The following is a 25,485-nucleotide window of genomic DNA, read 5'->3' as shown; positions in this document are numbered from 1 at the left end:
ATTTGCAGTGCTTGTTTATGTGTGTTTCGTTGTGTTTATTGAGGATGAAGAAACATAAAGGCATTTTCAAGAAACGACAATTTAGAGGAAACAAGTTTAGAAGGCTTTCTGTACAAGATGTTATATTGCCTGGCAACAATGTTTCTAATTGTAATTATTCAACAGATCCATCATCAAAGAAGCTCTCACCATTTCAAGAGAGTTAGAATGAATTAACTATAAGTGACGAGGGGTGCAGTAACATTATTATAAATTTGAGAATATTATCAGATGTAATTTCTAGATTTGTACAATTTAGAGAGTGTGGTGAGTCACAGAGTGTGAAAATTTGTGAGTGTGCCAGTCGGAGAAAAGGCCTAGCAATTGCTCTGGATTTAATTTGCAATGCTCAGCTGTGATTTCTGGATTTAATTTGCACTAAATGCTTAACTGTGATTTCATTGATGACTTCTTTAAAACCAGATGCAAGTGGCCCTTATGAAATCATTACTAGATTAGTTTATGCCTTACGATCCATTGGCAAGGGCATGGCTGCAGGGAGAACATTTTGGTCAGTGATGAACTTACATCAACCACCAAATAAATTTGAAAAACTGACTGCAATATTAGACAAAGCTGTATATGAGGTCAGTGAGGAAAGCATGAAACTGGCTGCTAGGGAAGCAGTGGAAGAAAATGATGGATGTTTGAATATTGCAGTTGCACTTGATAGAAGTTGGCAGAATGGAGTAGTGACTGTCACGAGTTTAGACACTGGTAAAGTGTTAGATGTGGAGATAATGTCTAAATATTGCAAATGTTGTAAAGTCAATGAACATAAAGGTCACAATTGTGTGGCTAATTTTAGAGGAACAGGTGGTGATATGGAAGTTCATGGAGTACAACAAATATTTCATCGCTCTGCAGAAACAAGGGGCGAACGGTACACCAAATATTTGGGTGATAGTGACAGTAAGGCATACAACAATGTGGGGAACTCTAAGCCATATGGAGATGCCATTATTATCAAAATAGAATGTGTAGGCCATGTTCAAAAACGTTTGGGAACAAGACTGAGAAAAATTAACTCTTGATATGAGGGGAAAAAAATTAGAAGATGGAAAATTGTTGACCGGACAGGGTTGGTTAACTAAAACTGAAATAGAAAACTTGCAGGTATACTTTGGGGAGGCAATTAGGAGAAATAAAGAAAATCTGGAGGCAATGAAGAGAGATGTTTGGGCCATATTCTTCCACGAGTTCTCTACTGATGATAAGCCATGTCATGGATTGTGTCCATCAGAAGAAAAATTCGTGGTGCAAATACAATAGAGCTCAGGCAACTGGAGAATCTTATTCTCACCAGCATTCTCTTCCTGCTGCTGTTATTACAGCAATTAAACCTATTTTCAGAGACTTGGCTCATCCTGACCTTTTAAGGAAAGGGCAGACACAGAACCCAAATGAATGTTTCAGCAGCATAATGTGGAACCGCTTCCTAAAACTGTATTTGTAGGCATGCATACAATGAAACTAGGAGTTCATGACGCTGTTATTACATTCATTTGTGGTAATATTGAAAAGTGTTGGGTACTGAAAAAGCTGGGGATTAATCCTGGTGAAAATATGATCACTGAGCTGCAACATTGCGATAAAATGAAGATAGCCGATGCAGACAGGTCTGCATCTAATATGGCCAAGAAAGCAAGACGAACATTCAGGAAGGGAAAAAGAAGCTGGAAGACCTGCTAGAGGCCAAAGAATGGCAGCACTACAGTTTTAATTAACTGTAAGTAACAAATTTCGAAAGATTTTTTCTTTAAAGTCAATTTCCCGCAAACTAAAATTTTCAGTACATGTGCCCCATTATATCAGAAACTATCATAGATAAATGAATGAAATTTACAGAGACTCTGCATAACATAAAAAGCCATCTCTGGTACTACATTAATTAATATTCCCTCATTAGGAAGCTCACAAAAAATATTTTCTGATTTTAGTGCAGTTTTGACTATTATCGTCATGTAACATACAGTAAAAATATTAAGGTCCTGCATCAAATAGTTTTTTCAGAAATGGGTCAAATACTTGCCTAAATTAACATGGATTAGATAGGCAGGGCATGGTCCCCTTAAGGGCACACCAAAGAAACAATAAGAAACGAGGGAACAATGAAAAAAATTCTGGATTTCTACTACATTTCAAAATACATGTACCAAATACATGTTACTGGCATTCATTAGTGCAGGCAGGCAACACCAGTGACAATGTAGTGCAAGTATCCTTTTGTTACAATATATTTATTTCTTCCTAAGTCATCTTTTTCTCATTCTCATCATGTTCATTAACCCTATCCTTCAATACCTACATTCCTAGTGCAAACTTGCTCTTGCCATAGCCAAAGGACCATTCTTCATATCTTTCCTCCAGTCTTACGTAGCCTTTGGTTTTGCTCCCAAAGTCCTCATATTAAAAGTACCCTTCTCTATTTGCAAAACATCCTTCCACCAGTCCCTCCTTAAATTCAAGACTAAGCATTCCTAAGCCTTTAAGCACCTTGTCCTTGACCAACACTTGTACACTGTCTTTGCTAACCACCATTCTCAACAGCTGTCTAGAATCGCCAACCCCTGGATGTGCCAGCACACTCAATATAAGGTCCATGAAATGAGCCACAAACTTGAGCAATATGCCTCATACCACCTAAAGAAATTGTGCAGTCTGTTGAATATCTCAAAAATGGTGTCCACAACCTACACGCACAGGCACGTACTTACACACACACACACACACACACACACACACACACACACACACACACACACACACACACATTTTCCTCTCTCACATCTTCCATCATTAGTACTGCACCAACTTCTCACTATCTTCCCAGCCAGCAAGACATGCCTGGCTCCTTACTTGCTGACCCAGTCCTGGCATATCTGCCCCCCCCCCCCCCTCCCCCACATCCCTAAACACAATCATAACCCTAATGAAACTCCAACATATCACAGCTACAGCCCTCATTCATTCCTTAACCTCTCATTCAGACCCATTCAGACTCATTCAGGGCTAACCTTCTGTTCCACATTCAATTTCAGTCACAGTGTCCTAGATAAGATTTCCTCTCATCCACCTGTAACATCAACTGGAAAAGACATTTCACTGCACAATCCTAACCTACAATCAAAGTAGTGCCCATTGAACCCTGTCCAGAACAGATCTAACCCAAATCCCAAAAGGACTCTCTTTCTCTCGCCCAAAACATCCCATCCAAGTATTCCAGGAATTCCTCACTTCTAACACTGTTTCTCAGTTCTTCCTTGGGGGGTGGGGATGGGGGGGGGGGGGGGGGCAGACCAGAACACCAAATCTTACGCAAACTGTGTCTCGAACTACCCATGAACTGAAAGCAGACACACTATCATCGTTTTTCCTGCAGATAAAGTCTCTGCTACTTTTATACATGACCATGAGATGTATGTTACAGTGTTGTATCGTCATGACTCCATTCCCTCCAACCTGACTGCAATACAGAAAGTCTGTAAAACTGTTGTCTCCTGACAAGGATTCACAACTGCTTCACTAGAACTCCTTTCTGATGTATGCATCCAAATTGTCTATAAATACATCACAAAATACACAAAACCAACCATATCCAGCCACCCCATAGTAGATGACTGTAAAGCTCCCACAAAACAGATCTCAGGCCTGGTTGATCTTCATCTCCAACTCATCATACAGAGCTTCCCATATTACATAAAAGATACCAACCACTTCTTGGAATGTATCAAATTCATCCCCCCCCCCCCCTCCCTTCCCACCTGGACAATCTTTGTGACCTTGCTTTGCACTAACATCCCTTATCCTCACAGTGCTAGAAAGCTACCCCTCCCAACAGCTACCTGAAAATCTTTTGAAAACCTCATTTTTTGTCACCTTTTTTGTAACCCTTCCCCATAACCACTTCTTCTTTGAGGGCCAGACCTACTAACAAACCGGGAAGACTTCTTTTGGATCAGCAGGTTCCTGTCATAAGTCCCTCTTTTCATGTGTTGCATGGAAGAGACATTCTTCAATATAGAGAATTCTCCCCCCTCCCCCCCCCCCCTCCCACCCCTCCCTCCCTTAGCACAGATCCAGTAAGTTTAAAGATGGTGAGGCAGGAACATCTGACCTGTGTGACAAACAAGGAGTTGGGCGTCCTGTGACAGCAACCACTGAGTTTCACAAGCAAAATGTTGACAGATCAATTCAGGACGATCGTCATATCACTCAGAAAGAAATTGCGAGCACAGTCAGCACTCCACAAGAACATGTGGGTCACATTATTGCTTTGCTTGGCTATCGGAAGACCTGTGCATGATGGGTACCCCGGATGCTGACCCCTGAAATGAAAGCACACAGACTTGAAATTTGCCAGGAACTCCTCTCGCATTACAAGAATGAAGATGATGCCTTTCTCCATTCAGTTGTGACAGGAGACGAAACGTGGGTACACCATTATGACCCAGAGATGAAATGTCAGTCTATGGGATATCGACACAAAGACTCGCCCCAGAAAAAGAAATTCAAGCTGTAGCCCTCAGCTGGAAAAATCACGGCCACAGTGTTCTGGAATGCAGATGGTGTTATCCATGTCGATTTCCTCGATCGTGTAACAACAATAAATTCAGAGCATTACATCACAACACTGCAAACTCTGAAATGATGGCTAACAAGGGTCCAAAAGGGAAAGGGAAACGTTTTCCTTCAGCATGACAATGCCAAACCACACACTTCGCATGCCACCACAGCAGGGTCAGAGACTGAACTTACCACCACACGGCTTCCTCCATACAGTCCAGATTTAGAATCGTCTGACAGCCATGTGCTCCTGATAATGCAAGACGATTTGCAGGAACATCATCATACTTCTGATGAAGACATTAAGAGAACAGTGAGACTGTGGTTGCGGAAACAAAGTGTCAACTTCTTCCTTGATGGCTTCAAAAAACTTGTTCATCGTTGGCAGAAATGTATCCAATTGGCTGGTGATTATGTGGAAAAGTGATTATTGGTAATTAAAGATCACATCCTAAGGATTATTTCTGCATTTAATTTATTAAAATATTCCCATCCAAACTCAATTAATGAAGGCAGAGGCATTACATTTCAGTCAATCCTCAAATTTCTGTAAACAACAAAAAATTAAATAAATGATTAATAAAATACTTCTGTTTTTGAAGTACTGCTCCAGTTTCATTAAATAGCTGCTATTAGTCTCCTGTTGCTATTTTAATATATGCATAACCATGTTGATGTTTATCAAGGAATAACAGTTGCTACATATGAAGGAAGAACAATGACTGATACTGCTACATATGAGTTAGAACTGCTGTGATTTACCAGCATCATCATTTTAATGTGTGTGGAAGGGAAGTTGCTGGACTTTTCTTGAAATATGAGTTCTTGATATTTTATCTGTAAACAAACCTCTGTGTGGAACAAAATGACTCTCTTGTAGCACCTGTGTTCATTATGTTCTCACTCTTACTAATTGACTCAGCAACTAAACAAACTCTTATTCATATGACCAAGACTATCCTACCTGGTAACGGCACTAGACTGATGAGCAACAGTTACAAATTCATATTTTATTTCATTTCCTTAGGATTTTCCTAGCAACTCTCTCTGTCATCTACATTTTCTACAAGTAGTTTTATGCATTTACGGTTGTAATCCTGCCAGACAGATCCATGGATCAGTCAATACAATTATGCATATATCCAGCAAGGTTGCTAGGTGCAGTGTGGAGTCATACATCTATCAGCACCAGTTCATGTTGGTAAAAACTTTGGCAGATTTAAGGACTGCCATGGAACACTTGGAATATTTGGCTGTTTTCTGGACACTGAGTTGGACTGTGTTAATCACTGACATTGACATTTGGCTTACACACGGACATATCTATTTCCCTAATGTGGTGCTTTCTTCATTCTACCACATGTTGTGCCTTCTGTGAGTGAACTGATGGTGTGTGCCTGTGCAGAGAGAGTGGTTTGTATTCAAGTGCTTCCCAGTCAGTCAAACTTTATGTTCTCTAATGCTAACATATGACTTACTCAGAAAGTCTCTAGAGCTGCAGACAGCAAGCCGCAGAACCACATGTCTTCTCCTTATGGCCCATGACTATTTTATAAATAAAGGGCTAATCATTTGGAGTCATCATATTTGTGATAGAAAAAGGCAAATGTGTTCCAGAGCTTAAAGATCTTCAGTGGTTAATAGAACTTGGATTTTTGGCACATTTAACTAATGGGTTAAATATGCTGAATATGAGGGTTAAGGGAAAAACAAAATAATATCTTACATGCACACAGATGTAAAGGCCTTCCAAACAGAAAACAAGCTCTTCGTGAAACATATTGATGAGAAAACGTTGGACCATTTCTCAAATGGTGAAAAACTGTCTAGGTAGCTGGGTAAATTTTCGTTAGAAAAATGATAAGATGTTTGTGACTTCATGGTGGTTTCTGGTAAACTGTAGGTTTTTGCAAACACTTAACTCATGTGATATTGAGGACATACTGAATAATGTATAAATTAATGTGATGGATATTCAGCCTGACACTCTAGAAAACTCATTCTATGAAATCAGTGATCTTGTTAAACTTTATGGCAATGTGCTATCAAATTTTGAAGAATTGAAAAGGATTGCTTAGCAAAGAATTACAAGTTTTGGCAGCACATATTTACATTGGGGGCAGGGGTTCTTTCAGATAAAGATATGGGGAGTAGGAGAAGATGGCCTAAATTTCTGTTGTTCTTTACTTATTAAACTTAACCTACCTCTTGCCATTTTGTGTGTTTATGGATGGCAGCTATTAAGTTATTCACCAGATTAAGGAAAATGTTTGACAATGCATGTGTTTGAAACTGAGTTCTGTTCATTTTTTACAGGTATGATAATTCTGATGAGAGAAGATCAAAGCAGACGACTGGTTTTGCTGGACGCAGAGACAGTGATGAAGAAGAAGAGGAGAAGCCAACCACACCACGCGTGGGAGGTGTTGCCATTGCTCCTCCTCCCTCTCTTCAGGAACCAAGCCCAGCTCCTGCTGCACCTCCTGGGGCAGATGGACAGAAGCTACCACAAGTTTCTGGTGAAAAATATGGATTGTCATTTGGAGGTTCCGTTGCAGCCAAAATTATGGCCAAATATGGTTTCAAAGTAAGCAGTCATGTAAAATTAGTTTGAGATATATTGTGCTATACTCTGGTTACTGTTTGAAACTCTCAAAATGAGGATCGTAGGCAATAGATGCTGCATAAGTATACAGCCCTTTCCATTTTGCATTTTGTGTACACACACACACACACACACACACACACACACACACACACACATAATAGCACATGCGCAAAGTCACACATAAGAATCATAATGACCTTGTGATGCCATTGGAATGCCTTGTTGCAATTATGTTAATGTTGAATCAGCTACAAATGCCAATCTCTGTACTACAGTGGAAAGAACTCTGGGTACAGTCCAATTTGTACCCACCAGATTGAAAAAGATAAGTGGTGTTTTCCCTTGCTGGATATAACAGGATGTATAATCCCTGGAATAACTGGGAAGCCTGGGAAAAACCCAGAATTTTTTCATCCAGGATAAACTCAGGAAAAACCTGCAAATTTTTCATTATTTTAATTTTCAGTCAGATGTTTTAAATTTTGACTGGTAAGAACAGAACAACTCGAACAAAGAATTCAACTTTTGCCTGCTACTGCAGAATAATCCTGCAGCAATTAAACATAAATGAGAGAATAACACCTAAATAAAATTTCAGTTGCAAAGAAAATGTGCCATTTACAATAACAAAACAGTCCACACACAAGCATCTACCAGTAGCAAAATGTTTCAAAGATTGTGCAGTACTTCATGGGAACAAACTGCTTTCAGTGGGTTTTTTCTCGTGGACCTCGTTTCAGTGAGCATAATGTCACAACAGTTTGTATTCTAACAGGTCACGGTAAAATACTGTTAATCGTGGTTTGAGAAACATTACTTTCAAATTAACTTTCCTTCAATGCAACATGAATTATTTACATGTGAGAATGTGCAGTGAATTTCTGAAATCACAGAGTGTTAGACTCTCATTCAAAACTTAATGCTGAGGGCCAGTCACTAGAAAAGTGTTCTTTCCAGAAGAGCAATCGTTTATGTCATTGTTTAATATTTTACTGCCACATTTGTGCATTTGTGTTTGATATATCTTAAAAAGTAAAACGCGCTAAAAAAGACCATGTTTCAAGATTAGTTTTTCATATTTATTTTAGTTCTTTTATGGATTACAAATTTTGCAATAGTAATGGCAAAAATATAATTATTCTTTTTAAAAAAAAAAGTGAGACTCAACTTCTTGAGAAATTGCACATTAATTTATTTCTCTGTGGAACAGTCGAAGTGCTTGATGGAACATGCGTTCATCCAAGTAACCCATGAAATGTTCATTGCACAACAATGAAATTTATAATTGTGCTTGTCAGAAGTATTCAGCTGCTACAATTTAAGATGTGTTCTTAGGACCCTGCCTAAATGCACCCTCAGGGGAAAAAAGTTTTGACTACCAATATTGTGTGCGAAAAACATAGCTTTTCTTGTAGCTATGGTCTATATATATTAATTTAAGCCATTAACTTTTCCTATTTGTGTGTTTGTGCTACTTCAGAGTGATGTTGCTATTGACTTACTGCATCATGTGTCTTATGCTATGAATATCTGCTGTCATTGTCTGGCAAGATAACGCGACTTGAGCTATGACTTGCTGACAAAAGTGCATCACAATCTTGATTTCATTGCTTCAGAAGGGCCATGCTGTATTTCATGGAAGTCCTGTCGCTGTATTTGGTAGGGTTCCTGTATATACTTCCGCAATTCAAAAACGTGCCATGCATCAAAGATCTTTCCAGAACATATTTTTTTTTTTTGTTGGGTTTCATTTCTGTAGCACTGGGAAGTTCCATGCGGGTATATAAAACCTTCACCATTTGAGGGATTGACAAGTTTTACAGCTTTGAGGGAAAGTATATTGTCACTTAGCACAGAAAAAATGTATGGTGTATTTTCACCTGGGGAAAAAGTGTATTTTTAACCAGACATTCTGGGGGAAATCTTTTTTCTCCATACACACCCAATATAAACAAGTGGTCATAAAGCACATTTCAGCTGTGTATCTATATGAAGTGTGTTGCACATCCCTGTATACATGTTAAAGTATGTTGCATGAAGTTGGGAATTGAACATAACTTAAAAAGGCCTGGAACAGCAGGCACAAAAATTTCTATGGTAGTTGTAATGCAAATGGACACAAAAGCAAGGCTAGGGCTAGGAACCTGTTGAGGAACTTTGGTTCAAATTTAGGATAGCTGACCAAGCACTGGATAGATGTGCACCTGGTAGAACAGTTCGTGGTGATAGAGCTCTCCATGGCATACAGTCTCTGGAAAACAAAAAATTCTAATGAAACAGTGACTGCTATGTTTTTCAGGTTTGTAGCAAGATCCTAAAAATCAAACTGATATAATGTTTTAGCATTCATACTGTGCTCCTTTGTGAAATAGTGCTCAGTCAATACAGACTTTTCTTGTTGTTGAGGTTTTCTGGGGTGACAGTGTTCTGTACACCTATCATAGGCCATAAGCTTTCTTACTTGAAAATGAAATCTGTCCATGCCAGGCTCATTTAGTTCCAAATCATCCTTAACAGAGCCTAATAGCTCACTGATCTTGGGTAGTTGACAGAACAAAGTCATCTTAAAATTCTCCCACTTTTGGGGGGCACACACCCAGTATAAGTAAGAAAGGCAACTATATAATGAAAAGGATAGTTGCTACTCAACATACAGCAAAGACACTGAATCACAGGGGAAAAAAGGAAAAAAATAAGAAAATCATCATGCAATAACCTTTCGGCGAACAAGGCCTTTGTCAAAAAGACTCTCTCTCTCTCTCTCTCTCTCTCTCTCTCTCTCTCTCTCTCACGGAAATGCAATTCACAGTACATGATCACAATCTCTGGCAGCTGAAGCGAGGCTGCCATGCCTATCTGCGACTCACCATCTCTGCTATATGGTGAGTAGCAACTGTTGTCCCCATAATATTCTTACATTTCAACCTGGATATTCCATTGTTTAAAGAAAGCAACTGTTCCACATCCATTTTCCTGTACTTCTAGTGATGGTCCAAATGCCATAATGTGCAAATCCCTAATCAGAGTAGGCATTATGTTTGAAGATAGACTTTAGGTGTTCAGTTTTTCTCTATTTCAGCGAGTATGTGTTGCACACTGGCCATGGTACACAGTACAACTGCATACAGTGTCTGGCAGTGAGCCGGAGCAGAGTCAATAGGCAGCATTCAGTTGTAAGTTAGACAGTTTGTCCATAAGCAGAGTCCAATGTGCAGCAGTTGTTCATTAGCCCAAAGATTAATATGGAAGCAATTTCTCATAGATTAATATGCAAGCAGAGTCCACATCACAAAGAAGTAAATGAGTGTGCAGGAAACTTGAGAAAGATGGAGCATGGCGAGTACCAAACATGGAGTGCCTGTAACTGATTCTGGCAAGCCTTGTATACAGCCCTGTACTAGCCAAACTGCTCAGGTCATATGCTGTCACTAGCATGGCATGTGAATATCGGCTGTGTTCTGATAGTACAGCAACTATTGCCAGCTTGGAGTCACCCTTCATATTGTCATCAGCAACTTTTGTAATCAGCTCTGTGTTTATGCCTGCTGACTGTACACCTGCTTTGGTGATGCCCTCTTCGTTGTTGTGATCCGTCTCTGGAGCTAGCTCCATATTTATGTTTTCTGTTTCCAGCAGTGATACAAGGAATATCTTATGGCAAGTAGTCAACATTGAAGATAGCAGTGAGACACCTGTGAAGTTCGGATTATTCTGAAAAGCACAGGAAGATGGATGTAAAACAGTTAATTTCCTTCCTTGTACTTGGAGTGTGTCCTCTAAAATTTGGAGAATTTTGAAGAGAGCTAACATCAGCACTTCATTCCATCTACTTGTCAAGACCAGAGCACTGGATGGCTGGATGACTTTGGACAAAGGAAGCCTGTCAGATACAAAATTCCATGTTCTGGGAGAAAAGCTTGATGTATGGTCCATGATAGATGCACTGAACACTGTTGCCACACAAGATTTCAACAAAACAGGAAACCTATACTACTTGAGCACTGTTCAATTGAGGGTCACTGTAGGCAATGTGCTGACACACTAGTAGCTGCTGTTGCATCAGTGGTATTGGAGTAGTGTCCTTAAGGAAACAGTAGAGATTACATTAAGAGGTAATCTCATTAACTGAGACCATGAGTTTCCTTTAAGCAAAAGTGGAACCACCCCATTTAACAGGTATTACATCAAAAGCAGATCTGGCAGTTGTCTCAATTGTTATATATCTCCCCTCCCATCATTCATCACAAGTGGCACTGCATGTGCACTCTGCAAGGGAAGAGCACTGACAGCTTCTGGCGCACACACAGTGGGCAATGGATCTGGCTTTTCAGCAGTTCAGCATTGCATCTTAGGTTGACTGCCCAGTTGAATGCCAAAATAATATGTCAATTTGCTTTTTTAGGGTCTGGCTGCAAACCTGACAAACATACAACAAGCTGCTATACCAGAAAAGCTTCTGTGGTCAAAACAATTCTGCACAGTAAATGGAAAACAAGGCACAGATCTGTAGATAGAAATATGTTAAATGAAATATGTATTCCTGTCAAAAGGTTGACCATTGTACCAGGATCTTAATGGAAGACTGTACCAAACCCAAAGAAATTCCGGACTATTTAAAATCTGTCACTGGTACCAAAATTAGTGTCCAGACACACATGAAGGATACAGGAACTAAAATTGAGGGCAGTAAAGATGAGAGATATTGATATTACTGTCAGTGGCATTGAGATAACAGCAGAAGTTAATAAAGTTGAAAAAGACTCAATTCCTGGTGGAATCCTTATTTCATTTTATACAGAATTTGCAGCTAAGTTAAACCCTCTTATAATTATAATATGCGATTGATCCATCTAACAAAAACTGTGTCCTGTATTTGGAAAAAAGCACAGGTCACACCCGTCTACAAGAAGGTTAGCAGATGTGATCCATAAGACTAATATTGACATTCATTTATTGTAGAATCTTAGAACACATTCTAAGCACAATCATAATGAGGTATTTTGATCAGAACGGTCTCCTGTATTCCAATCAAATGAGATTCTGTGAACACTAGTCTTGCAACACACTTTTCTGACATGACATCTTGAAAGCTAAGTTCAGTATCTTCACAGGCATGACAACACTGCTAAACAATAGTGTTCACACAAGGTACGGTTACAGGCACACGGTGGGTTGACAACAAGCTAGGGACCAGCACCCCACCAGAGGAATAAAATGTGCACGCGAGTCAATCTATGGGAAGCAGAAAGTCTGAAACTGCTTAGAGCTGTGTTCAGGCATAAGAATAGCATGTGGCAGGCATGGGTGGCTGATGACTGAATACACAGAAATGGCACGATGCGTAACATGATGCCCACAACAGTTGAACTCGGTGTTAGAACTGCCCCTTACTGCCGCTAACTGGTAAACAATTTGATCGGTGGCCTTCCCATACGATGCGTCACGTGTCCCCCATGTCAGCTCATCTGCCTCTTATTGCTATGTCTGCTGGCAGGGATACTAAATCCTTTTCCTTGAGAAGGCCACATAAGGCCTAAAATTACCAGGGTTGGGCCATAAACTCAAGCACTAAACCGGAGAGAGCATTGGAGACCCCAGTAAAGTAGCAACCTCTGAAGGAAACAATGCCGACAAATTTTCTCCACAAGAGGTGTGAAAAGGTGCAGAGGCTGAGGCTGCAGCTTGTCCACTGGCAGCCAGACCACATCTCTCGGCTAGAGGGGAGAGGAGGCAAGGGGTGTGGTGGAGGGCAGGTCAGAATCCATGGACTCCGCATTGGTAAACAAGGGATGAAGCGTCACCAGGGTCGAAGGTTGCAGGTGAAGCGGAGAATTTCTGAGGGTGAAGGGGGACCACAACGTGGAAGCATGACACAGCAAGTGGGAGCCTGCCCTCGGAACAATGTTGCGAGAGCCACTGCCTGGTGACTGGGAGAGTTTAGCAGTGATGGCCCAACAGCCTTGATGTGTTACTGCTCCCAACTGATGTCCACCACAAACAACTGCCAATCTTTATGGCCGATCATGACACCCAGCAGCCACCCTTGCTGCCTGCTAAAAGACCAGGCCCAAATGGCAGTCTCAGGAGGAAAATGCAGTGGGGCCACAGTAGACCGAGGTATGTGACTCAGGTTGCAACAAATCTAGGAGACCCCATGGGTGGTGCCCATGCAACCGTTTCACCGCATTGCGCCTCTTGAATAGTGCCATTGACTTCACAGCCAGAAAACTTGAGAACACATTGTCGTGGGAAGAGGCAGAAATGGACTTCTTCATTTGGGTCTTGAACATACACATTAAGCACTCCACCTCCAAGTTAGAAGCCGAGTGAAGCAGGACAGTCCTCGAATGCTGGATGCAATTTCAAATGCAAAACTCTTCAGACTCCTGTGACACAAACTGCCAGCCACTAGCAGACATGGGGGTCATGGGAGATTCCTCAGTAGCAATACTGACCAATAACACTCAAACAATAGCAGTCTATAGTGTGGAGAACAACTTGGGGCCGTTCTGGGAATTGTACAAGCATTGACCAACAACAACCTCATGCTGCCCAAAAACCAAACAGCGGAATCCACATGGATGTGTGGTCCAAGATTGGCCAAGGGGTAATCTGGCTTGGCAGTGCAGCCTAGTTCTGCTCGCAGGCCCTATAAGCCCACACTTGATGTTTGATGTCACAGTTGATCGCTGGCAAGTATATACGATGTTACGCTAAAGCCTTCATACCGCAGTGCAAAGCGTGCAGTAGCTGGAGTATGCAAGGATGCAATGCTGAGGGAATGACCACCCAACAGCTTTGCTCCTCTGTGCCAAGCAGAAGGACCAGCTGGACATCTTGCACTCACTCATGTAGGAGACCTGACCTGGAAACCCAACCGGATAGCCGTAATGGTTTTTCAGAACAGTGGGTCATCCGCTGTGGCGAGTCACAACCTCTGTTGCTGTAATGGAAAATCCAACAAGGTTTGCTACCAACTATCATACAAGATGAACACTAGAGCCTCCTGCTGGTCGAACTCTGGAGCAAGCCAAAGCGGAAGCCGCAGAAGCGCATCCGCATTTGTGGTCTGGGAGTTGAATCAGTAACATATATCATAAGAATAATTAATGGAAAAAAGTGCTTATCTCTGCAGCTGGTGGGCAGTACTGTCTGGCAGCTCAAAACAAGAACTGATAAGGAAATCAGTGGCATGTGGTTGGTGACCAGTAGGAACTTCGTCCCCTACAAGTAGACGTGAAACTTGTTAATTCCAAAAATGATAGCTAATGCCTCCTTTTTCATCTGAGAATAATTAAGCTGGTCTGTGGAAAAGTTTTTGATGTGCGAGTGATGTGCTGCTCAGTGCCATCTCATTTCTGAAGGGACAGAGTTGCGCCAATGTCATACTAGGATGTAACAGCCCAGGGTTAAAGGTTTACCCAGTGTGAAAGAAGCCAAACAGGGAGAAAAGCACAAATACTGGTTGAGGGACTGAAAAGCCTGTTGATACTCCACAGACCAGAGAAACTCAGTGCCCTTTTAGAGAAAGCGATTAAGAGGATGGCAGATGTGAATGGTCTGGGGAATGAACTTAACATGATATGAACTCTTGCATAAAAAAGACAGGAGCACCTTCAGGTTCCGGGACACTGGCATGTTGCTGATGGCTTTGACATCGTCATCCGTAGGGATGAGGCCACCTCTGCTCAGCAGATGTCCCAAAAAATGCACCCTTGTGGAGAAAAAACTGCACTTTTTCAGCTTGGAACAGAGGCCATTCTCCAGAAGGCACTGGATAACTGACTTTAGGTTTGGTAAATGCTTCTCTTGTGTAGAACCTGTCACCCAGATGTCATCAAAATAGTTTACATGACAGGGAGTGTCCTGAATCAACCGTTTCAAATATCATTGATAAATTCCCGCCACAGAGGAGACCCCAAAATAAAAGCAGTTGAACTGGTAAAGCACAAAGGGTGTGTTGAGTACCAAGAAATTTAAAGAAACTGTACCTACAGCATCTGCAAGTATGCAGCACGCAAGTTGATGCGTGAAAAATATATATACATACATAAATTTTAAGCTTTCGCAACTCAAGGTTGCTTCATCGGGAAACAGGGAAGGACAGGGAAAGACAAAAGGATGTTGGTTAAGGGAGAGGGTAAGGTGTCATTTCAATCCCGGGAGTGGAAAGACTTACCTTAGGGGGAAAAAAGAACAGGTATACACTCACACACACACCCACACACATATCCATCCACACAGACACAGACAGACATATGTAAATGCAAAGAGGTTGGGCAGAGATGTCAGTCGAGGCGGATGTACAGAGGCAAAGATGTTGTTGAATGGCAGGTGAGGTACGAGGGGCGGCAACTTGAAATTAGTGGAGGTTGAGGCCTGTTGGGTAACGGGAGGAGAGAATATATTGAAGGGCAAGTTCTCATCTCCGGAGATCTGATAGTTTGGTGTCAGTGGGAAGTATCCAGATAATCCGGACGGTGTAACACTGTGCCAAGATGTGCTGTCCATGCACCAAGGCATTTTTAGCCACAGGGTGATCCTCATTACCAACAAACACTGTCTGCCTGTGTCCGTTCATGCAAATGGACAGTTTGTTGCTGGTCATTCCCACATAAAACACTTCACAGTGTACGCATGTCAGTTGGTAAATCACGTGAGTGCATTCACACGTGGCTCTGCCTTTGATCGTGTACGACTTCTGGGTTACAGTACTGGAGTAGGTGGTGGTGGGAGGGTGCATGGGATCAGTCTTACACCGGGGGCAGTTACAAGGGTAGGAACCAGAGGGTAGGGAAGGTGGTTTGGAGATTTCATAGGGATGAACCAAGAGGTTACAAAGGTTAGGTGGACAGCAGAAAGACACTCTGGGGGGGGGGGGGGGGGGGGATGGATCTGATTTCAGGGCAGGATTTGAGGAAGTCGTATTCCTGCTGGAGAACCACATTCAGAGTCAGATCCAGTACCGGAAAGTATCCTGTCACAAGTGGGGCACTTTTGGGGTTCTTCTGTGGGAGGTTCTGGGTTTGAGGGGATGAGGAAGTGGCTCTAGCTGTTTGCTTCCGTACCAGGTCGGGAGAGTAGTTGCGGGATGGGAAAGCTGTTTTCAGGTTATTGGTGTAATGATTCGGGGATTCAGGACTGGAGCAAATTCGTTTGCCACAAAGACCTAAGCTGTAGGGAAGCGACCGTTTGATATGAAATGGGTGGCAGCTGTCAAAATGGAGGCACTGTTGCTTGTTGGTGGGTTTGATATGGACGGATGTGTGAAGCTGGCCATTGGACAGATGTAGGTCAATGTATATAATGAAAGTGCTGGCAGGGTGATAAACACACAAACAAACGCACAAAATACATACACTCCTTACCCTCACCCTTAACACCCACATCCTTTTGTCTTTCCCTCTCCTTCCCTCTTTCCTGATGAAGCAACCGTTGGTTGCGAAAGCTTGAATTTTGTGTGTATGTTTGTGTGTCTATCAACCTGCCAGTGCTTTCGTTGAGTAAGTCACTTTTTATATATAATCACCCTCACAGGGACCTCATTAAGTTTTATTTACATTCCATCCACAAACATGCCTTCACCCTAGCCAGATTACACTCTATTTTATTTACTCAGGCTTGTCTGACATTTGGCATTACCACCAAAGGCCTCACACTTGAAGTGCCCATCTCTGGCTGTAACCCTTATTTCCATCAGTCCCATACCAGTTCCAAACTGAACAATCCATAGCCCTCACCCGCCTAATCCTTCACCTACACATCAACTCAGCCAATGAACACACCCATCGACTCCTATCCCTAATAAAAGTCCTCAATCTTTCCTCTCCCACATCCACACTGGGTGTTCAGAGCATCCGCCTGCAGGCCAACCGCAAATTAGAACAGCATGCCACCCTCCACCTCAAAAAGCTATTAAATCTCCTGGTTTCCCACCTCTGGAAAGGCAACTCACTCACCCTCCACAACCTTTCCAACAAACCTCAACCTCCTCTCATTGCACACAGACCCAGTCTTTCCCATCTACTCAATCTCCCACTTCCAGCTCCACTCCCCCCCAAAACCTCAAAATTCTAATCAAACACAATCTGGAACCACAACACACCAATTCAGTAGTTAACCTTTCCTCCCAACCTCTCTCCCAATCCGAAACTTCTGTCCTATCCATAGGCCTCACCTTCATCCCCACTCCCAGATTCAACCAAACAGCCCTCGTCAAAGATTTACTGTCCTGCACTCGTACTATCTGCTGGAAATATCACTTTGCCATGAAGAAAACTAATCCTAATCCTACTCCTAATGATCCAACTCCCCAAGACACTATCCAAACTGAACCCTGCCTGGAACAGTTCCATCCTCCATCACAGCGGGACCCACCTCCTCTTCCAAAATCACCCTCTCCAAACCTTCCAGGAATTTCTCACTTCCAGCCTTGCCTCTCAATCCTTCTTAAAAAAACCTTAATCGTACTCCCAACATCACCACAGCTGAAGCCCAGGCTATCTGTGATCTGAAGGCTGACCGATCCATCGTCATTCTTCCGGCTGACAAGGGTTCCACAACTTTGGTACTTGATCGTTGGGAGTATGTGGCTGAGGGACTGTGTCAGCTTTTAGATAACACTACATACAAAGTTTGCCAAGGTAATCCCATTCCTGATGTCCAGGCAGAGCTTCAAGGAATCCTCAGAACCTTAGGCCCCCTACAAAACCTTCCACCTGACTCCATCAACCTCCTGACCCCACCGACACCCCACACTCCTACCTTCTACCTACGTTCTAAAATGCGCAAACCCAATCATCCCGGGCGCCCCATTGTAGCTGGTTACCAAGCCCCCACAGAACGTATCTCCGCCTATGTAGATCAACTCCTTCAACCCATTACATGCAGTCTCCCATCCTTCATCAAAGACATCAACCACTTTCTCGAATGCCTGGAGTCCTTACCCAATCTGTTACCCCCGGAAACCATCGTTGTAACCATTGATGCCACTTCCTTAAACACAAATATCCCGCACGTCCAGGGCCTCGCTGCGATGGAGCACTTCCTTTCACGCCGATCACTTGCTACCCTACCTAAATCCTCTTTCCTCATTACCTTAGCCAGCTTCATCCTAACCCACAACTACTTCACTTTTGAAGGCCAGACATACCAACAATTGAAGGGAACAGCCATGGGTATCAGGATGGCCCCCTCCTAAGCCAACCTATTTATGGGTCGCTTAGAGGAAGCCTTCTTGGTTACCCAAGCCTGCCAACCCAAAGTTTAGTACAGATTTATTGATGACATCTTCATGATCTGGACTCACAGTGAAGAACAACTCCAGAATTTCTTCTCCAACCTCAACTCCTTTGGTCCCATCAGATACACCTGGTCTTACTCCAAATCCCATGCCACTTTCCTTGACGTTGACCTCCATCTGTCCAATGGCTAGCTTCACACATCCGTCCACGTCAAACACACCAACAAGCAACAGTACCTCCATTTTGACAGCTGACACCCATTCCATATCAAACGATCGCTTCCCTACAGCTTAGGTCTTCGTGACAAACGAATTTGCTCCAGTCCTGAATCCCCGAATCATTACACCAATAACCTGACAACAGCTTTCCTATCCCGCAACTACCCTCTTGTTGGGTTGAGTAGAACTAGGTGAGGCAAATGGGGGAGAAGTTGTTGAGGTTCTGGAGGAATGTGGATAGGGTATCCTGCAGAACCTCAACAAATTCTCTGGAGGAAACCCTATCCACATTCCTCCAGAACCTCAACAACTTGTCCCCCATTTGCCTCACCTAGTTCTACTCAACCCAACAAGTCACCTTCCTAGATGTTGACCTCCACCTGAGAGATGGCTACATCAGTACCTCTATCCATATCAAATCTACTAACCACCAGCAATACCTCCACTTTGACAGCAGCCACCCATTCCATACCAAGAAGACCTTTCCATGCAGCCTAGCCACCTGTGGCTGTCGCATCAGCAGTGACGAGCAGTCCCTCCCAAAATATACCGAGGGTCTCACTGAAGCTTTCACTGACCCTAATTATCCTCCCATCCTTGTACAAAAACAAATCTCCCGTGTCTTATCTTTCCAGTCTCCCACCACCTCCCAAAGTCCCACAGCCCAGCCACAGAGGAGCATTCCCCTCGTAACTCAGTACCACCCGAGACTGGAGCAACCAAATTACCTTATCTGCCAGGGTTTCGATTACCTCTCATCGTGCCCTGAAATTAGAAATGTCCTGCCCACTATCCTTCCCACCTGTTCAATAGCAGTATTCCGCTATCCACCAAACCTACATAATAAACTCGTCCATCCCTACACAACCCCTGCTCCCAACCCCTTACCTCATGGCTCATATCCCTGTAATAGACCTAGATACAAGACCTGTCCCATACATCCTCCTACCATCATCTACTCCAGTCTGGTCACTAACATCACCTATCCCATCAAAGGCAAGGCTACCTGTGAAACCAGTCATGTGATTTACAAGCTAAGCTGCAACCACTGTGCTGTATTCTATGTAGGCATGACACCCAACAAGCTGTCTGTCCACATGAATGGCCACCGACAAACTGTGGCCAAAAAACAAGTGGACCACCCTGTTGCTGAACATGCTGCCAAACATGATATCCCTCACCTTAATGACTGCTTCACAGCCTGTGCCACATGGATCCTTCCCACAAGCACCAGCTTTTCGGATTGAGTTGGTGGGAACTTTTCCTGCAATACATCCTACTTTTTTGTAACCCTCCTGGTTTCAACCTTCGTTAGTCACTGTCCTCACCCGTCCATCCCCATCCTTGTTCCCATTCCAGCACTACACAGCCGTCATTTCACCGCCACACTCTATTTTTTAAATTTATTTTTGTTTTTCTCCTTTCTGCTACTTACTCCCCCACCCCCCTTCCTGCCCTCCGTATAAACTGCAGCACTTCACTGTCCACCAGCCCCACCATACTATCCCCCCCCCCCCCCCTCCTCGCACTAGCCTCCGCCTTACCCCCATCCAGTTGCCACTCTCATCATGCCCTGGTGTTGCTGCTCGCAGTGTGGTTTCAGTTATCTCAGACTGCAGACGTGTGTGCAAGTTGCGTTTTGTGTGTGTGTGTGCGTGTGTGTGTGTGTGTGTGTGTGTGTGTGTGTGTGTGTGTGTGTGTGTGTGTTTGTGTTTGTGTTTGTGTTTGTGTATTGCCGACAAAGGCCTTAATGGCCAAAAGCTATAATTGTGTGGATCTTTTTGATGTGCCTATCGCAACTCAGCTATATGGTGAGTAGCAACTTTCCTTCTCTAATATTGTTACATTCAATCTTGGATTTTCCATCGTTTAATTTGTAACTTATTTACTAACAGCTCTATTTGAAACATACTTTGCAGACATATCTACATATATCACTGAGTGTACATGTAAATTTGTGTCATTCTAGGACACTTAGTTCAGGAGATAAGAGGTCATAAACATTGAAATGCGTGAAAAACTACTGTTTGCTGTAAATGGAGCACAAATTACCAACACTGTATTCAACCAGCATTTGGTGACTCACAACAGACGTTAAGCATAATTTCATACCTTTCTTAAACTTTGTCTCTTTTACATGGAGTCAATTATTTATCCTATTAACACATTTGTAAAGTAATCAAATGTTTGAAGCTGTTTTGAACGTGGTAGTACCATTCTATAAATAATCATGAATCCACTGGTACAGACACATTACCATTTTCTGTTTCTTTTTCCAGGAAGGACAAGGCCTTGGAAAACAAGAACAAGGCATCTCTATGGCTTTACAAGTTGAGAAAACTAGTAAACGAGGGGGCCGTATAATAAGTGAAAAAGAAATAATGCCACCTCCTCCACCATCTGCAGGCTCACCATCTTCTGCTTCTCAGTCAGCACCACAGGGCCAGCCAAAGCCTGAGCCATCTATTACGGAAATCATGAAGAGCCCAGCAAAAGTTGTGCTGCTCAGGGTATGCTATCAATATACTATAGTTACCACTTAGTGAGGTATCGTGTCTTTCTTGGAAGTCGCATGAGCGGTTTTGATCAGGTAACAATAACTCTTGTACTGTAACAGTAGTATTGTTTAATTACATTGTGTGATTTCAGTTAGTTTGCATCACTGAGTCTTAGGGCCATTTCTTTAAAAGAAGTGTGATTAATTGTTAAATTTAAGTAAAATAGCTAAGTGATGCAATGTTTTTTTGTATCTTGCAGCCAATTCACTACTGCTCATGTTTTTCACCACACAGTCACAGAATTATGTTGAACAGTGCATTTATTTAGATTGTATGCTGAAAGTAACTCTTGCCCAAGCTATTTTGAGGATAATTATTTCATTTAATAGAATTTCTCGGAGTTACTTTATGATTAACGAACTATCTTCGTATTATTCCTCATAGTTATTGTGATACTTCAGAATTTAGTTATTTGTCACATTTAATTCATATAGTTTAGTTTGAAAAATGTTGCTGAGTAGATTATATATTGTAGATCATACATTGTGGCATATGAAATGTGGTTAAAGTATCAAAACTGTTGTAAAGTTGAGATCAGAAAAACATCTATATTCAAACTAGACTAAACAGATTTTTATGTGCTGGAGGTTTTCAGCACCCAAAGCTGCAGACAGAGGATATAACATATTCAGTGGCCTAACTAGTGTGACACCCTTATTTTACATTTTCGTATGGTCCAGACTTAAAAAATGCAAAATTGAGGAAAATGCAGAATTGAGGAAAACGTTAAAATCCCCAAAATATGAGCAAGAATGTATGTAATGGACATACATGATTAAAAATCATAATTCTCTTGAATACATTGTATAAAATCTGTGTAGGAGTAGGAAATTAAATGTACAATACAATGTTTATGCAGTAATTCATGATTATAGATTTCATCAGTGACATGGCTCCGCAGGTGTTGGCTGGGACAGATACTGGGGGAAGCATCACACAACACCTGAAGGCCAATGCTTTGAATACGTGGAAGTAGTGGGTGGTATGGGCAGGCACCATTTCTCAAAAAAGCCATTTTTTTATCTTTAAAATTTGACAACTTTATTAACTTGATTTTAAAGTAGTGAGTGAACATTCATTATCTTGAACAACAAGATCCTCAATATAGTGTGTTAATGAAAGTTCCTGAAGTATTTTAACAGATAAAGAAAAAGTCTCAGAATCAGTTTACAACACTTAAGACTCAAAATCCCTTTTCAAGCAAAGGAAAAAATTTACAAATTGCATAATGCAAGGTTAAGTAAAAGATTGTAACACCACATGGCAATACCAAAATTTTCATAGATATGACCTGTGGTCTCTAAAGGTAATGAAATATTGATTACAAAATTTTTAAATAAAACAACTTAAATGCAATAAAATCTGATTACTCTCAACGTACACTCAAACCCTGTAGTCTCTACAATGCGCACCGTATCACAAAATATTTTCCTTCCTTTTAAACACTGTACACCATAAACATACTTGCATGTGATGCGTACTACTGCCGAATTATGACAAATAATTAAGCATAAATGTTATAATTAATCAGGTATGTAAAACTTTTCCTTTCAAAATCAAAGAACACAAATCAACTTTTAACCTCAGTGGTTAAATCAGTTAAAAAATATACAATACATGTCTTTTGATTTCGCCGTGGTCATACGCTGTTGTGCACCATGCTGTCCTTCAGAATTGTATGCGGCATGGGAAAGATTTTCCATGATGGATAAAACATTGACAGGTGCAACCAAGTTACACAACTTGCACGTCGATGTGGATGCGGCTCACAAATCTTAAAATGGGCAAGGGAGTAGATGTGGTACTACTGAACACTTCCACTATACATTACCACACCAAACAGCAGTACGGTGGGGTAGAAAAGAGACAACCCCAGCAAAGGCAGTAAGAAAATATTTGGGGGTTTGAACTCTTGGCAGGGCCACACCAAACCACAGAATGATGTCCCAAGCTAAATTATGAAAATACTATGGGTGATTTCGCCACAACAAGCAGAACTGTAAGATACCATAAGAAGTGAACTGCATTTAACACGATTCATAAGCGTCCAACTGAAAAGCTCCACAGTCAATCCTTTCATTACTACAGACACTTAACACTACCTCCAAGGTTCACTCATGGACTCTAAGAGAGTATCAAATTACTTGTTTTAACTGTAGATAACAGTTGAACATACTGGGGCCAACATAGGTTTCTTAATAAGACAAGCAATGATTCGGCGCCTCACTTTGATCCACCTTCGATCCAAAACAGTCATTTACTTTAAAGCAGCTAAATAGATGACAATGCTGATATCATCGTTCTCCTCCCAAGCAGCACTCTAACTGGAGACTGAAGTACCGAAGCAAAGCTTACACCACTCACAAGTCTGGTATATGCACCACCACTTTTTAGAGTTCTTGTGTTCACCTCATGCATCAAACTTGCCGTAATTCTTTGTCAGAATCCAAGGGCAGAACCAAGAAATCACTTCTCATCCTTTAAATGACTGCACGATGATCGCCCTCAGGACAACACCGACCTCCACACTAGGATCTTTGAGCTTCCGTCCCCAACTGACTGCTTCTGCAGGGCCCACCGATCAAGCGACCATACCCTCCAACACCACATTGCTCCTCACACACAGTCCAGCACTCACTACCAACTTAAGCCCCTTCTTCCTCCTCCTCACCACCTCGCGGTGCGTGGGAAGCCAACTCGCCAAAGATATGCGGCAACCAAAGACTCCAATCCGATCTCAATATTGACATCACGGCAAGTACTGAGAAGGCAGGTAGTTTCAAAAGAGGGGGGGGGGGGGGGGGGGGAATAAATAGCGAGCTATACCAGCTCAACCATTTTTTAAAACCTCACAGACATGTAACAGCAAGTAAAAACTTGTCAAAAAAATTGAAATTGGTGTTTGGGGTACAAGGTAGTAATGCAATTTTCCAACCTGCTACAGTCAAAAATTATATGTCTAAATGCTCTTTTTGCGAGTTCCTGCCTTTGCTCTCATCCAGAAAACAGCAAAAATTGATGAACATGGTGACTTAAACTGAGAGGCTGTGATATACAGTGAAAGGTGTTGGAATCTAACGTATATATGCACGCGCGCCCGTGTGTGTGTGTGTGTGTGTGTTTTTGGGGGGGGGGGGGGGGGGGGGGTGATCATCTTCTTTCTGTAGCCAGTGGCAGTGCAACATTCTCTGGTTATGCAAGCATAGTGATCTCTAGTGTATTGCTTGTAAACTTTTCATTGCTCATTGTGTTGAGCGGTTGTGGTGGAGCATTCTGCAGTATTACCAATGCGTGTCATTTGCACTCTGAACTCATCGCTTGCTGTACTGTAAACACAACAGGTTTTGTGAAAGCACATATATACACATAAGTTTTCCTTCACATGTGGTACTTATTTATACAAATGGAGATGAAATAAAATTAATCCTGCTGTGATTTTGATGTTTCTCTGCCCCAGCAATCTGTTACAGTTATAACACTCTGTCTGCCATTACAACACATTAAACACCATTGAGTACTGCAAGAAAGACGAACAAGCCGTCACACAATTGTTCACTGAACACATCTTGTTAATTGTTTGTCCACTCATAGCATTTGAGTAGCCTACGTTGGCTGCAGTCGATAGGCTCGATAAATTCGAGATTCTGATTACAGCTCCAACCAGAACTACTGTAAGTAAAGTTAATCCTCAGTAGTGAAGGGAGTATGAGGTATAATATAAAGTGAAAATTGCAGTCATGCCATTTGCTGTACACTGATCACATCAGACGACTTTGGAACAAGCTGCCAAGTAAGCTTGCTGTTTATTGCTGTATATGATAGAAGTCACTGCATTAGCATGATGTTGCCATGCTTGACAGCTATTGGCTACAGATGGAAAACAAACATCCAAGATGTCACACACATGTGAGATGTTCTAAACCGGAAGCTTTCACCATATTTCACAGTTTTTAGTTTATTTCATTATGTAGGCTATAAATTGTACTATTTTCAAGGTGAACATAAAATGAAGGAACCCTCAAAACTGCATGTTTTAAGGTTTAATCTGTGACAGTAGTGTGGTGAAAAATGGCTCAATTACCTCGTACATCATTAGCAAATGTGATAGCCTTTTCAATTTTGTACCCTACAGTATTACTAGCGGCAAAACTCACTTTTTTCCTAATAGGTCTACTATATGAAGTAAAATTTTGAAATTTCTTTCTTGTTTATTTATGGATTTGCAATTTGGTTATTTCAGTTGACGTTGTGAG

The 25,485-nt window shown here is 41.9% G+C and overlaps 1 protein-coding gene across 3 annotated transcripts in view; it reads left to right on the top strand.

The window, feature by feature from the left end:
- Positions 1 to 25,485, top strand: part of LOC126266690 (splicing factor 45) — a 101,527-nt gene that overhangs the window by 26,180 nt on the left and 49,862 nt on the right. For all 3 annotated transcript variants that reach the window (XR_007548905.1, XR_007548906.1, XM_049971122.1), the window contains 2 exons: positions 6,922 to 7,192; positions 20,954 to 21,184. Coding sequence is in view for 1 of the 3 variants with exons in the window: in XM_049971122.1 (XP_049827079.1) it covers positions 6,922 to 7,192; positions 20,954 to 21,184 (502 nt within the window). In the remaining 2 variants the exon portion in view is untranslated. The remainder of the gene's footprint in view (positions 1 to 6,921; positions 7,193 to 20,953; positions 21,185 to 25,485) is intronic.

This window comes from Schistocerca gregaria, chromosome 4 (assembly GCF_023897955.1).
Source record: "Schistocerca gregaria isolate iqSchGreg1 chromosome 4, iqSchGreg1.2, whole genome shotgun sequence".
In the NCBI taxonomy this organism is placed as follows: domain Eukaryota; kingdom Metazoa; phylum Arthropoda; class Insecta; order Orthoptera; family Acrididae; genus Schistocerca; species Schistocerca gregaria.
This window is presented reverse-complemented; position numbering and strand designations above follow the sequence as displayed.